The sequence below is a fragment of the Budorcas taxicolor genome, chromosome 7, assembly GCF_023091745.1.
Source record: "Budorcas taxicolor isolate Tak-1 chromosome 7, Takin1.1, whole genome shotgun sequence".
Taxonomy (NCBI): domain Eukaryota; kingdom Metazoa; phylum Chordata; class Mammalia; order Artiodactyla; family Bovidae; genus Budorcas; species Budorcas taxicolor.
Window position 1 is genome coordinate 50,433,162 of NC_068916.1, and position 14,223 is coordinate 50,447,384.

Consider the following 14,223-nt stretch of genomic DNA (forward strand, 5'->3'; position numbering starts at 1 on the left):
CTTGCTTCTCGTAACCACACACCCTCAGCCTCTTAGCTACCCAAGCACAATAGTACGCTCTGCATCTTTTTCCTGCGCACACAGCCACACCTGAGGGCCAGGGTGCCCTCCGGAGACCCCATTGCTGCCTCCTGTGCCCAGGTCCTGCCCCCACTCACTCTCTTTGCCTCCATCTCCTCCCCCTACCCGCTGCCTGACTGGGTTACACTCTGAGGTCCCCCAGCTCCCACCTGGTGGGGTGGCTGCCTGCGGCTGGGGCCTGTCTGAACCTCCATCGACCCGGTCTGGGGGAGGTGGCGTGTTGCGGGGGGGCTGTTCTGCAGCGCTGTGGCGGCGGCTCCTCTCCAGGCGCCCAGCTGTGGCATCTGTCAAGGTCAGATAGCGACTCCGGAACCAGCCGGCTCGGCCCCATGGCCCCTCTCGCCTCATTATTTTTGTGTTCCGGGGCTGCGGCGACACCTCCCTCCCTCCTCCTGAGCCTCCCGCCTCTTGCCTGCCTCCCCCACGCCTCTGCAGGGAGGGCCTGCGGTCTGGGGGCTTTTGTTTTCCAGTTTTCTCCTCGCTCAGGCCAGGCACACAGGTTTAGATGCTGGCCAGAGTTGTTGGGTCTTGAATGGCAGATGAGGCAGGTGCCTCCCTTGAGGCTGGGACAGCTTTTTGGCTAGTGGAGCCTTGGGTTGATTTCTTAGGGGTACAGACTGAACCTGAGTGGAGCCCAATCTCCACCATAGCCCAGGTGTTCCTGTGGGCAGCTTCCTGTTTCCATAGGGGCCCCAGCACCTGGCATGAGTTCCTGTCTGCGCCATCCCCATGCCAGTTGAGCCCCAGACCCGTATCTCAGAACCCCTCAGAGGTCCTGATAGAATTCAGTGAGTGCATGCACACGTGTGCATACATGCGCGCGCGGGTACACACACACACACACACACACACACACACACACATTCACACACACACACGACAGGCCAGGAGAACCCACTGCACACTCAGTCATACACATACATCCACAGATGCAGATAGCCACACTCCACTCCTACACACAGGTCACACAGAGACCTCCACCTCCACTGGTATCTAAGCCCCATTTGTATATCAGTACTTAAAACCAGAGAGTAATAACTGAGACTGTACACGCACACCTGGGCACAGCCCCAGACACACATTCTCATGCATGCAGTGTGCACAGGTTTCTGACACACCTCCCAGGTGGACACACGCAGATATACTTGGCCCTAGTGCTGCTCCTCACCATATACACTCCAACTCGAGCGTGCCCCCTGGGGTTCTGTGTTCTTGAGCACTTGCAACACCCAAGGAGCTTTGGACCCCTGAAATGCTGAAGTGAGCTTGAGGCCTTCCCTTGGATGCAAGTTATATGTCCAGGGAGTTCCTGGAAAATAGGAAATGATGATTGACAGATGGGTCACCCTACCCACCTGGCCAGCCTCCATGGATGTCCACCAGCCTGGGCACAAGTGCACTGAGATGGAATGGGATGGCAGAGTCCTGGATGGGTCAGGATGGGCTTGGTGACAGCTGGTGGGGAGGGCAGGCTCAGGGGGGTGGCCTCTCAGGCTCTGTCTCTGGGTCCCTTTGCCCACCTCCAGCCCCTGATTAGGGTGTGTTGGGGGAATGAGATGTGGACACACGTCAGGCCCCGGGGTCTTTGGGGTAGCCCTGGTCATCACTCACTTCCTCCTCCAGCTGCGGACTGCTGTGACTGCCTCTAAGAGGCGGAGGTAGCTGGAGGTTTAGCAGTGGTGGGGCCCCCACCCCCCAGGAAACTCAAAACCCTGGGCCAGCCGCGGGTGGCGGGTTGGGGCAGGCACAAAGAGGGCCTCTGTGCAGGCCGGCTAGGCTGCCCACAGGATTCTGGGGGAGGAGGCAGGAGCCGGTTTCCGTCCCATTCTGCTTCCTGCGGAGGCCGCCGGAATGCCCGGAGCTCTGGCCCAGCCTGGCCCGTCCGGCCCACCCGCAGCCCCTTCCCCTGTCTTCCTGGGCCTTAGGGTACAGCTGCAGACTTCTCTGTGACAGCGTCCCAAAGTGTTTTGCTCAGAGCCTGAGAACTACCCCCCTCCCCCCCAGGACCGATGAGAAACCAAGAGGGTAACGCTAGGCTGAGGGTGCCCCTGGACCTCACCCTCTAGCCAAAATGTGCCTTGAAACTTTTGGGCAGTGCTGGAGAGCCAGGCCCTGGAGTTGCAGAGATCGGTTTCAAATCCTGACTCTTGTGCTGATTGACCTAGTGACCTTAGGCAGGTGACTCTCATTTGTAAATGGGGTTAATAGTAGTTACAGAGTTAGAGATTTCAGTAAGAAAATGCATGTGAAATGCTTAGCACGATACGAAGCAGAGAGCAAGTGCTCAATATTGAGGCCTGCAATTATCATGTCCTCTGGGGAGACAGGAAAGGGAGGGGGCTGGATGCTCCTCAGCCCAATCAGCCTCACATCCCCTGGAGCTTGGTCCCAACCCTATGGCCTGCTCAGAACCCTTTTCTCCAAGCTTCAGTTTCCCATCTGAAAAATCTCCCTTCCTCCTGGGATTTGGAGGTTGCTATCTGGATTTGGGTTGCTATCTGCAGTCTTTTTTCTGTATCTCTCCACCTCCTTCCCCACAGGACCTTCTGGGCTCATGGTTTCTGTAGCTTGGGGTGAGGAGCAAGAACCATTGATCTCTATTTTACAGATGGAAGCTGAGGCTGAGTGCAGGGAAAGGTGTCAAAGTTAGCAAGAAGGGACAGGATGGAGCCACAAACCTGGACCTGCCGACTCCAGGCCCTGGCCAGTCCTCTGAATACATGCCCTCTCCCAGTGGGGACCGAATATCTCTGAGTTGGCTTTCCCTGGCTTGTCCTGTGGTGAAGCCCACCGGGAGGGAGGTCCTAAGAAAGTGTGGGCTCTGATCCCAGGCTAGTGTCAGCTCAGACATCTCCACTTTGGGAAACCTTAGTCTATGATCCAGGAGCTCCCAAACAGGGAGGCAATCATTTTCTCACAATTGCTTATCAAACTGTCTGTTCTAAATAGGGCAATCATAGTACTTCCTTCAGAAAGTAGATATGAGGATTCTACGAGACAAGGCATGTCCACTGTCTAGCACATAGAAAGGTCCCCATATGTGTTAGCTGTTATCCTCATGGTGCCATGTTACAGATGGGGAAACTGGCTCAGAGGCCATATGCCACAGTCACACAGTAAGGAGAGTCCTCCGGCTCCTATGACCTTTCTAAAGAAGGAACCTCGCCCAAAGGAGGTGCCTGTTGAGGAAGGCCTTGTCTTTATCAGAGGTGTCCCAGGATCCTTACCTCATTCCCTAGAAGCCCCATGTCAGGGCATACCTCCTGCCTGGGGCCTCAGTGTTTTTGTCCATGAAATGGGTTGATCTCCTCCTTCAGCTCCTTTTGGGAGCTCTGTAAGGGCAGGCAGAACCCCATATACTCCTGGGTTTTCTCAGCAGCATGTATCAGTCCTTAGGGAAGGGGGCTGAGCCTGCCTGAGGAGTGTGGAGTCAAGGATATAGGACTGCAGCCTCCACCCCCATTCTGTCCTTGGCAGTTGGTCTTGGGGTGTTAGTCTTAGGGAGACCCTAGTGGCATTGAGGGTGTGGCCCTTTCCAGACCATCTGCTGGGTGCTAACAGTGGTCAATGTGTCCTTGTATGTGTGTGTCCATGCATAGCTGGCTGTGTGCCCTGGTTTCTCTAGTAAGGCCTGCATTTCTCCTGGCCTCCAAGACTAGTGTCCCCGTGTGTATCTCCTTAGGCCTGAGTAGGGCTTTTTTTTTTCCCCTCTGGAAACTCCCCAGGCTGAATCATGGAAATCAGAGATGGAAACCCCCACACACACCCAGTTGCTCAGCTTAGTTCAACCACCATAGCCTGTGGTCTGGCCTGCCCACCATCAGTCAGTCTGTCCAACGCCCCCTCTCCATTGGAGACCAAGGACACCAGCCCATCAAGGTGGATTGGAGGGATGTGAGGGGGTGTAGCACGTAAGTGTGGGGAAGGGTTCAATGAGCCAGGATCTGCAAGTCTGCAACACCGGTGGGCTCTACCAGGCCACACCTGGGATCCTGAAGGCCCTGATAATGCTGCCTCTTCGAGGAAGCCCTCCTTCGGCAGGCGGGACAGCTGTTCCAACCAGCAGAGGAGTAGGGGATAGTTGCACAACTCCATAAATTCACTAAAAATGATTGAATTACATACTTTGAAATGGGTGAATTTTGTAGTATGTCAACTATACCTCAGTAAATGTTAAAAAAAAATTCTGCTCTTGACTTCAAGGCCCCTCCCAGTTGAAACCCTGCCAACCTCATAGCCACACCTCGCCCCCGCTTCCCCTTTTCTTGGGAACCCTTTCAAGCTTGTGTCCACGTTGGTAACCTCTCCTTATCCTTAACTCACAGGCTAAGCAGCCCCTTCCTCCAGAAAGGTCCCGGTGTCCCGCTCGATCCTTTTCCCACCCTCCCATTTCACGTTGGTTCATGTGCCCATCGGCCCAGCTCCTTTGTAACCCTCCAGAGCAGTGCCAGTCTGGTCTGTATCTTCCTAGGATCACAGAGCATGGGGCTGCTACTGCTACTGTGTGCAAGGTCTAGAACATCTCACTGTGGCCACCTGTGTGCAGGTCTCCATGCAGACAGCTCCAGCCCACCCCACATGCCCTCCTGCCCCACCCCCTGCCCATTGCTGTGTAGCCTGGAGGACCCGGGATAGAGCCCTGCTGAGGACAGTTTGGGCTCCCCTGGCACAGAGGGTGGAGTGAGCACTCTGCCACCACCTCTGGTGACCTCATTGCCAGCTGGCATTATGACGTCACTGGTCCAGCATTCCCTGTTCCTGCTTGGGTATCTCCAAGCTCCCGGGTGGGGATACTCCCCTGGGGCCTGTGACAGCTCATGCCCCCAACCCCGTAAAGGTGACAAGCATGGTAACAACCCGCAGGGAGGGGATGAGGGCAGCCTCAGGGTGGCTGGGTCACCTTTCCCTAGTAAAGCAAAAGCAGTCACAAAGCAAGGTGACTAACATTTGGGCTCTGGGTTCAAGTTCTCCCCCTACAGGGAACCACTCTTTGACTTTGGCCCTACAGCTTGAACCTCTCTGAACCTCAATTTCTTCATATCTGGAATTGGTTCATAGTTCCGGTTCCTTGAGTCCTGGGGAGGAATCAGAAGGGAGAGAGAACGTGTAGAACATGGGAGTACAGGGCCAGGGACACAGTAGGTGCTCACTAAATGCTAGCAGATAGGGTCCCTTAGGTAAGGGAGCCTGAATGTCACTTGGCGAGAGCTGGTTAGGGAGGGGCCATGTCCCATATTTTCTGGGGCTGGCCTGGGTCTGGGAGTAGAAGGAGGAGTGGCCCCAGCTTTGACTGTCTCTCACGTCCCAGGATAGCCAGTGAGCTCCAGCCTGCAGGAGGTGGGGCCCCACAGCTCGGCCCTGAGAGCAGGAAGCCCTGACCCCCAGCCCTCCTTCCTGTCTCTTCCTCCCGGGCCTTGGACCAGAGCGGCCCAGGGCTCATCTGGTCTCCCCCACCTCTGCCTCCACTTCCCTCTCCCAGGGGCATGTCCAGCTGCCTTCTCTTGGTCCCCAGGCCCTCACATCTGGGATTCCCCTCAGGGTTCTGTCTCCATGTCTCTCAGATCTCTCATCCCTGGGCTGGGCCAGGTAGCCTGCATCTCTGAACCCAGTTGCCCCAGTCTCTGCTCCGCACGATGCTCTAACCTTGACCCTTTACTCTGTCCTCCCTCAGCCCCTTTCTCTGACCCACCCCTTGAGTTCTGTGTCTCGGATTCTCTGTCCCCACCACCTGTCTCTATTCTTCCCCCTCTGCCCCCTAGTGCTCCATGACTGGTTCCCCCCCACCCCCGCCCCCTGGGCTCTGTCCCCGCCCGTCAGCCCCTGGTCCCCACTCCCGGCCGGCCTGGCTCCTGCATGGACAAAGGGGTCCTTTGTGGGCTGACCGCGGCTGGCGGGGCGGCGGGGCGCTGGCTCCGCATTGCTGATGAAACGGAGCCCTTTGTTGTCCCTCCTCAGGCGCAGTATTTCTTTTTGGGGGCTGGATGCGTTCCTGGCAGGGCCGATGATGGATGCGCCCGCCGCCGCCCGCCTGCCCGCCAGCTTTCCCTCCCGCTCATTCCCGCTCCGCTTCAACGCAGCCCCGGCTCCTCCCCTGCCGCCTGGGCACTGCCAGGCCCTTTCTGGCCTGGGAGAGGGTTGCTGTGTGCCTTGCGGTAGAGGCTGGGGCCTGGGAGAAGGTCTCCTCTTATGTCTTCCCCTTTCATGAGTAGAGCCCATGAGGCCTGTGGTCAGTCGTCCGCTGGGACAAGGGCGTCAGCTTTTCCCAGGGTCTGAAGGAGATGGGCCAGGTATGCGGGGATCTGGGACAGCCTTGGTTGGGGACCAGGCCATGGGGACTAGAGGTTGGTATCTGCCCGCCCTGGGGTTTCAGGACAGAGTTACCCTGTGTGCCAGTCCTCCTTGCGTACCCCCAACTTCACTTTCTGAGGCTGACAAACCAGCGATCACTGCCTGCAGCACCTGTTCCATGACATATCACGTCCTCTGGGCCTGAGCTCAGCATGTCCCAGGACCTAGTTGGGGGGGTTGGGGGCGTGGTGGTGGGGGCGGGGGGCTGGGGGAGGGGAGTCCCTGGGGAAGGACAGAAAATGACAGATTGGAGACATTCAAAAAGGGGGCCAGAGACTAACAACGTGAGATTAGGTCCCCACCAAGAGAGACTCGGTATGGAGACAAAAGCGGAGAGAGACTTAGCCTGAACACAGGCCTGGCTGTGTGGCTGTGTCTGTGTCGGAGGGAGCTGACTTCTAATTGACCTGCCCGCCCCACACGCAGAGCCAGATCGTGGAGCTGGAAGGAGGGAGGGAGTGGAGCAAAAGCAGCGTTAATGCAGCTATCGATTTCTGCCACCAGCCTGCAGGCCTCAGAGGCGGGGGACGCACAGAGGGGCTGGGGCACAGACTGCTCCCCTCCCCACCTCTCCAGCCCGCGGGCGCCTGCCTCCTCCTATCTTTTCCCTCACCCTGCATCTGGGGCTGTGGTCCAGGGCAGGGTAGTTGCGCTCAGATGGGCCAGGGGCTGGGTGACTGGGCATGATAGTCACTGGCCCTGGTCTCAGTGGTTATGGTCCCCCACACCCAGCCAGGGTCCCTGATGCCTGGAGGGGCCCTGATCTCTGATGACAAGGGCCCAACGGCCAGCCTGGGCTAGAGTCTTAGTGGGTAGAATAAAGCATGGCTATCCTGGGATGTATATATGCACTCTCCCTCCTTTCCTCTTACTGTGACTCTGACCCCTCTGACACTCCCTGGCCCAGTCTGGACACCTCGCCAGGCCATCCTGGGTTTGTCCTAGTGGAATCTGCCAGCTTGCCCAACTCTTCCTCACCACTCATCCACCTTCACTACGAAGGAGCTTACATGGGCCAGTACCTGCTGGGGAGGCAGAGTGGCTGGCTAGCTGCTGATGCCTGCCCTTTGCCTCACCCCGGAGAATGGAGCTTTTCCCTTGCCAGCACTCGCTTCTCCCTTGCCAGCTCTCGCTTCTCCTCATGGCTGCTCCTTAGCAGTCCTGGGCCAGGGGCCCTACCTGCCCAGGGCCTCGATTTCCCCTTCTGTCAGTTCACAGGCTTGGGCTGGATGACCTCCCAGGACAGGCTGAGTTCTGTGACTGGGGGATGGTGGGGTTGCCTGGGGACAGAGATGCAACGTGCGCCACCCCCAAGCCCAGGGTGGGACAGGCCTGGCCAGATGTGCGCCTCCCCCGTGAGTCGCCAGCTGCTCCTGGCGGGGCCCTGTCCTCCCACCCCTCTCTTGGGGGTTGCTGGGCTGCAGCAGGCAGATGCTAGGGAGCCAGGGCTGATGAGGAAACTACCACTCAGCTCCATCTGGAACAGTTTCTTCCAGAGCTCTGGCCAAGGAGCCTGGCTGCTCACATGCCTTAGTCTTGGGGCCTGAGCAGAACAGGCTCTGTCTTGGGAAGGGGCACCCCTACACGTGGACATGGCCAAGGAACAGACTTCATTCCTGAGAGGGTCACACCTCCTCTTGGTCCCAGCTTGCAACAGCCAGAGTTCCCTTTGGCCCAGAGTCCACTCTGTGCTCTCTGCTCCCACTGGGAGCTCCCTCCAGACCCATCTGGGAGCCAGGCTGGGCACAGCAGTGAGGCCTGTCTAGAGACAAACGTGGGTCTTGAGGTTTGAGAGGGAGTGGGAGTATGTGCTGATGGATGCACAAGGGTGGCCCCCTACTCTTACAGGAGGAGGCTTGTCCTCTGGCACAGGGCTGCCTGCCCTCTAGCAGGAGGGTACGTGCTCCTTCAAATAAGGGCCCTGTGCTCTATTTGGCAAATTCTGTGAAACAAAGTCACTTACCTTTACCTGCAGGACTTGACAGAGCCTTGAGATAATTAATGTGTCTTAGGCATCTTCGGCTTCCCTGGTGGCTCAGATGGTATCTGCCTGCAATGCGGGAGACCTAGGTTCGATACCTGAGTTGGGAAGATCACTTGGAGAAGGAAATGGCAACCCAATCTAGTATTCTTGTCTGAAGAATCCTGTGGACAGGGGAGCCTGGCAGGCTACAGTCCACAGGGTTGCAAAGAGTCGAACGCAACTGAAGGCTTAACACAGCAATTAGGAATCTCTAATAAGCATCCAGAAGCAGCTTCCATACTTTGGTCTGTATTGCCAAGCTCTGTGTCCACCCCTCTTCTCCATAATTGGGTCAGTGAAAGATTAGGAAGCAAAGGGTAACCTCTGAGGTTAATGGAGCTCTTCCGCTCTCTCCATCTCCACTCCCCCGACAGGAAGGACCGCCTGCCTCCTTGAGGTCTTCCCAGACCCTAGCAGGGGGACCCGGCTGAGCCTCCACTGCGTTGCTGAGTGGTCATGTATCCATGGGACAGTCAGTTCTTCTCCCAAACCTTGTCTTCCTCACCTTATCAGATAGGGTATTCCTAGCCAACATTTGTACGTTTTTTATGAGTCTTAACTGAGATAGTACAAATGAGAAATTCCTAACTTTGGCTGGCACTTGATGAATGCCCTGGTGAGGCTGTGGTGGTTACCGTGGCGATGCACTTGGTAGCAGCGGGAGGTGTTTGCCACTCTGACCCTGTATCCATCCTCTTGTCCCGACAGAGTGAAAGCACTTCCACGTGGACACCCGACCATGTACCTGCGCTGAGGGGCAACTCCCACCAGGTCTCTCTGTCCTGGGCGGCAGGACCCCGGTGCTTGTCTGTGGACCCCCCGCAGTTGGCAGGCTCCCCCGGCAGCGGGGTCCGGGCCTCGGCCCCACCATGTCGAGCCTCAGCAGTAGCCCCCAGGACACCGGTGGCAGCGGCAGCAGCAGCACCAATGGCAGCAGTGGCCCAAAGGCGGGAGCGGCTGACAAGAGTGCGGCGGTGGCCGCTGCTGCGCCAGCCTCGGTGGCAGATGATGCCCCACCCCCCGAGCGGCGGAACAAGAGCGGCATCATCAGTGAACCCCTCAACAAGAGCCTGCGCCGCTCCCGCCCCCTCTCCCACTACTCTTCATTTGGGGGCAGCGGCGGCAGTGGCGGTGGCAGCATGATGGGCGGGGAGTCAGCCGAAAAGGCGGCTGCAGCTGCCGCCTCCCTGTTGGCCAACGGGCACGACCTGGCGGCGGCCATGGCTGTGGACAAAAGCAACTCTACCTCAAAGCACAAAAGCAGTGCTGTGGCCAGCCTGCTGAGCAAGGCGGAGCGCGCCACGGAGCTGGCGGCCGAGGGACAGCTGACACTGCAGCAGTTTGCGCAGTCCACGGAGATGCTGAAGCGCGTGGTGCAGGAGCACCTACCGCTGATGAGCGAAGCGGGCACTGGCCTGCCCGACATGGAGGCTGTGGCGGGTGCCGAAGCCCTCAATGGCCAGTCCGACTTCCCCTACCTGGGCGCCTTTCCCATCAACCCAGGCCTCTTCATCATGACCCCCGCAGGCGTGTTCCTGGCTGAGAGCGCGCTGCACATGGCCGGCCTGGCTGAGTACCCCATGCAGGGAGAGCTGGCCTCTGCCATCAGCTCCGGCAAGAAGAAGCGGAAACGCTGCGGCATGTGTGCGCCCTGCCGGCGGCGCATCAACTGCGAGCAGTGCAGCAGTTGTAGGAACCGAAAGACTGGCCATCAGATTTGCAAATTCAGAAAATGTGAGGAACTCAAAAAGAAGCCTTCCGCTGCTCTGGAGGTAACGGCGCCTTAGAGGGAGGTGTGTGGGCTCTTGCGTCTGTCTGGCAGTCCAAACCCACCCCCATCCCCATCCCCACCTTTCCTGCTTGGGCCTGTGTCCGGGATGCCCGGCTGTCCCTGGGCTCTGCTGTTTTAGGCCAGGCTCCAAGACACCAGTTCACTGCCCCGAGAGTCAGAGCCACATCCCAAGATGCCCTGAGGTTGTAGTCTGCAACCTAGGCAAGCACGTAATTCCACATGGGGCCCTAACATTCCCTCCAGGCCCCAGGACTCCGAATGCCACCCCCCCCCAGCCCCCACCCCACACCACCCAGCATTCTGGGTCAGATATAGAGATTCCCACACAGGTCCTAAGTCTCTGACTTTCAGACATGTCCTAAAGTTTCCAGTTTGTGACCTAAGATTCTGGGACTTTGCCCTGCCCCACTTGAGGGGTTCTGTCCCCTGTAGATCCTCTGGGTTTGAGGGATAAGCCCTCCGTTTGTCCCTTCAGACCCTTTCCCAAGAATAGAGCAGCTCCAGTGCCAACTGCTCTGCCCTGAGTCCTGGAAGCCCCTAGCTCTGGGCATCTAACTGACAGACTTGGGGTGCCTAGAGGCTCCAAGTTCAGTCTGGCTGCATAGTTAATGGCCAGGGTTCCTATGGGCCTGGGAGGTGGCTTGAGCCTGGGATGTGGGCAAAGCTTGCCCACTGTGGATTGGTTTCGAGAAGGCAGAAAGATTCCCGTGATGCTTTCTCTCCATCCTCGTGGCAGGGCCTGTCCTCATGTCCCCAGCCATGACAGCTTCACTGTGATGCCAGGCCTGGGTACAAAAGCATCTTTTCAGCCTGCTGTCTCTGCCCTGCCTCGCCCCTCTGCAAATGGGCTTGACACAAATGTCCAAAATGGTTGCAAAATGATAATGGCACCCCAGCGTGGCTGTCCCTTCCACCTCACCCAGCTCTAAACCTCATATGTCTGCTCTCCTGCCCAGAGAACATACCTGGATGCACACAAAGGCACCTACTCTCCTCTTGTGTAGAGTCAGACAGATACACACACACATCCTGCCTTGTACACAGTCTTATTATAGATGCAGTGTCTTAATAAACACAGCAAGCATCCTTCCACTTCACCACAGCTCCAGACACACTACACACTGTAGAATAGCTCAAGGCACACATCCTTGTGTGTGTCCAGTGCACATGCGTACACGCTCATTCAACAGAAACGTGAACACAACTAGAGGCACCAGGGTCACCTGGCGCTTGTGGCCTCTGGACCAGGGAAAGGGGTCTTCTTGGCCAGAAGGAGGGTTCCTGGGCACAGTGGCTCAGCGGGCCTCAGGGTGCTCCGGGTGCTCCAGGCCCTCCAGTGGCCAGCGGGCCAGGCTCCTCTGGCCCAGCCAGGATGGCAGGAACTCCACGGGGTGGCTGCTTTTACTCCATGCCCATCCCTCTGCCAGGAGGCCATCCACGGGGGAACGTCTTTGCGCCAGGCCCAGCCGGACCCTGACTGAACTCTCTCCTTGTTTTTGTCTCCCGCCCCCGCCAGAAGGTGATGCTTCCGACGGGAGCCGCCTTCCGGTGGTTTCAGTGACGGCGGCGGGAACCCAAAGCTGCCCTCTCCGTGCAATGTCACTGCTCGTGTGGTCTCCGGCAAGGGATTCGGGCGAAGACAAACGGATGCACCCGTCTTTAGAACCAAAAATATTCTCTCACAGATTTCATTCCTGTTTTTATATATATATTTTTTGTTGTCGTTTTAACATCTCCACGTCCCTAGTATAAAAAAGAAAAAGAAAAGAAAAAAAATTTAACTGCTTTTTTTGGAAGAAGAAGAAGAACAACAACAACAAAAAACAAGAGGTAAAGACGAATCTATAAAGTACCGAGACTTCCTGGGCAAAGAATGGACAATCAGTTTCCTTCCTGTGTCGATGTCGATGTTGTCTGTGCAGGAGATGCAGTTTTTGTGTAGAGAATGTAAATTTTCTGTAACCTTTTGAAATCTAGTTACTAATAAGCACTACTGTAATTTAGCACAGTTTAACTCCACCCTCATTTAAACTTCCTTTGATTCTTTCCGACCATGAAATAGTGCATAGTTTGCCTGGAGAATCCACTCATGTTTATAAAGAGAATGTTGATGGCGCCGTGTCGAAGCCCCTCTGTATCCATTCATGCGTGTGGAGCTGCCGCTAGGTGCTCACAGCGCGGGAGGGGGCAGCCCACCTACCCCCGGGGCACCCAGGGGCCCCAGAATGGGAGGCCCCCCAACCCTAACAGTGATGATTTTGCAAAAATGAAAGTTCTGTTCATTTATCCATTGAGATCTGGGGAGCCCATGTCTCTATTTCTGATCCTGGCTACTTACCTTAGAGAAAATAAGTTCTTTTTTCTGGCCTTACTGATGGCAACAGAAGAAAGGACTTCCCTGCGTGGCCCCCTGCCGGTGGTGGTGGGTGCCCAGGGCCCCCCTATGGCCTGGGCCCGCTTGCTCATGGCCAGCTTCCTGCTGATGAACATGCTGTTTGTATTGTTTTAGGAAACCAGGCTGTTTTGTGAATAAAACGAATGCATGTTTGTGTCACGAAACACCACTGGCTTCTTGCTGTCCGGGTTTGGGGCCTTGCTTGGGGACTGTTGCCGGGCAGGGGTTGTCTGGGACAATCCTGGGAAGGAGGAAGGACGGCCTGGGGACACTGAGAGTAGGATTTCTCGGGAAGTGAGGTCTTCACTGAATCCAGAAATGGGGCAAGCCAGAGCAGCCAGCCTGGCAGACAGGATGGAAATGCTCTTAAATCTGAAAGTGGCCGGTATTGGAGCACCTCACCTGCCTGATTGTGCCCCCCGCCCCCTGCTGAAACCTGGACCACCAGGGACCATCACTTATGTGGGGCCACCTTCCCTCTTCACCTCAAGTCACCAGGTCCCATCAGTGTACAGTAGCCAGCAGTTCTAGCTGGGGGTAGGGCCTGAGCTGCCTGTTCAGGTTCTCATTTCTTCATCCTTGCAGGGATCTAAAAAAGTGAAGCTGCAGGGAGCAGTTTCAGCCCAGGTTCATGGGGACCTGGCTGTGCCCAGCATGCACACACACAGACAACGCCCCCCCCCACACTACCCCTCCATGCCCCCCTTCAGAGCTGCGGGAGTAGGGCCTGGAGGTGTCCCAGGCTTGGGCTCTTGTTTCCACCCCACCCTCCCCTCTCCCCACTCACCCTAGAAAGACTGTTGGCGCAAGGTTGTCTGGGGCCTCTGAGGCCAGGTGTATGGGGAAGTCACCACAGCCACATGGTCTAGGCCAGGGCAGCCTGAACAGGAAGGGGTGGCAGCTGCACGCCCCAGCCCTGGATGTCACAGAGGCTGGATGTGTGCAGGATGCAACCATCATCCACTTGACCAGGAGGGGCTCTTCCCACGCAGCAGCTTTGAGCCTGGCTGACATGGAGCTAGACTCAAGGAAGAACTTCCTGACAACATTGGAGCCTGGCTTCAGGTGGGTGAGGGCTTTTCAGATGATGGAAGGGGCAACTTCTGAAGCTAAGTGGGTGGTCAGGTGGGGGGAACATCTCTGCTATTGTTCCTGAGAGGAGAGAAAGCAGCCAAGTTGGGTGGGGGCTCTGAACCCCCGACCCCTCCCCAGGTGTCACAAGCTCCCTCCGAGCACCTGGAGCTCGGCAGCCTGGCCTGGCACAGCAGGGGCAGGCGGGGTAGTGGGAGGCAGCTTTCAACTTCATCTCTGCCTGGGAAAAATTCCCTTTCATGTGGCTGCCTGTGATCTCTCCAGGCGGCTCTGCCGAAGGGGGGTGTCCAGCGGGGAGCAGGGGGAGGTGTTACAGCCCAGGGCACCCTCACCCCCTGCACAAGGCAAACTGCAGCACCTGCAGAAGCTTCTGAGGACAGGGAGGGCCCTCCTCGGGGGAGTGGGGATGGGAAGCCTGGCCAGCAGGGGGCACCCGGGCAGGAGGCCCCAGCCTGCCCCCGCCGGGCTGCTGGCAGTGCATTGGCCGCAGAT

At 57.3% G+C, this 14,223-nt stretch overlaps 1 protein-coding gene across 4 annotated transcripts in view; it reads left to right on the forward strand.

The window, feature by feature from the left end:
- CXXC5 (CXXC finger protein 5) overlaps positions 1 to 12,803 on the forward strand; it is a 34,237-nt gene extending 21,434 nt beyond the window's left edge. For 3 of the 4 annotated variants that reach the window (XM_052643152.1, XM_052643153.1, XM_052643154.1), the window contains 2 exons: positions 9,161 to 10,224; positions 11,761 to 12,803. In XM_052643152.1, the coding sequence (XP_052499112.1) occupies positions 9,322 to 10,224; positions 11,761 to 11,805 (948 nt within the window). In that variant the 5' untranslated portion in view covers positions 9,161 to 9,321 and the 3' untranslated portion in view covers positions 11,806 to 12,803. Of the gene's footprint in view, positions 1 to 6,236; positions 6,369 to 9,160; positions 10,225 to 11,760 lie in introns of those variants that run through there. The other variant, XM_052643155.1, reaches the window with a different exon arrangement.
- The last annotated feature ends 1,420 nt before the right edge of the window (positions 12,804 to 14,223 follow it).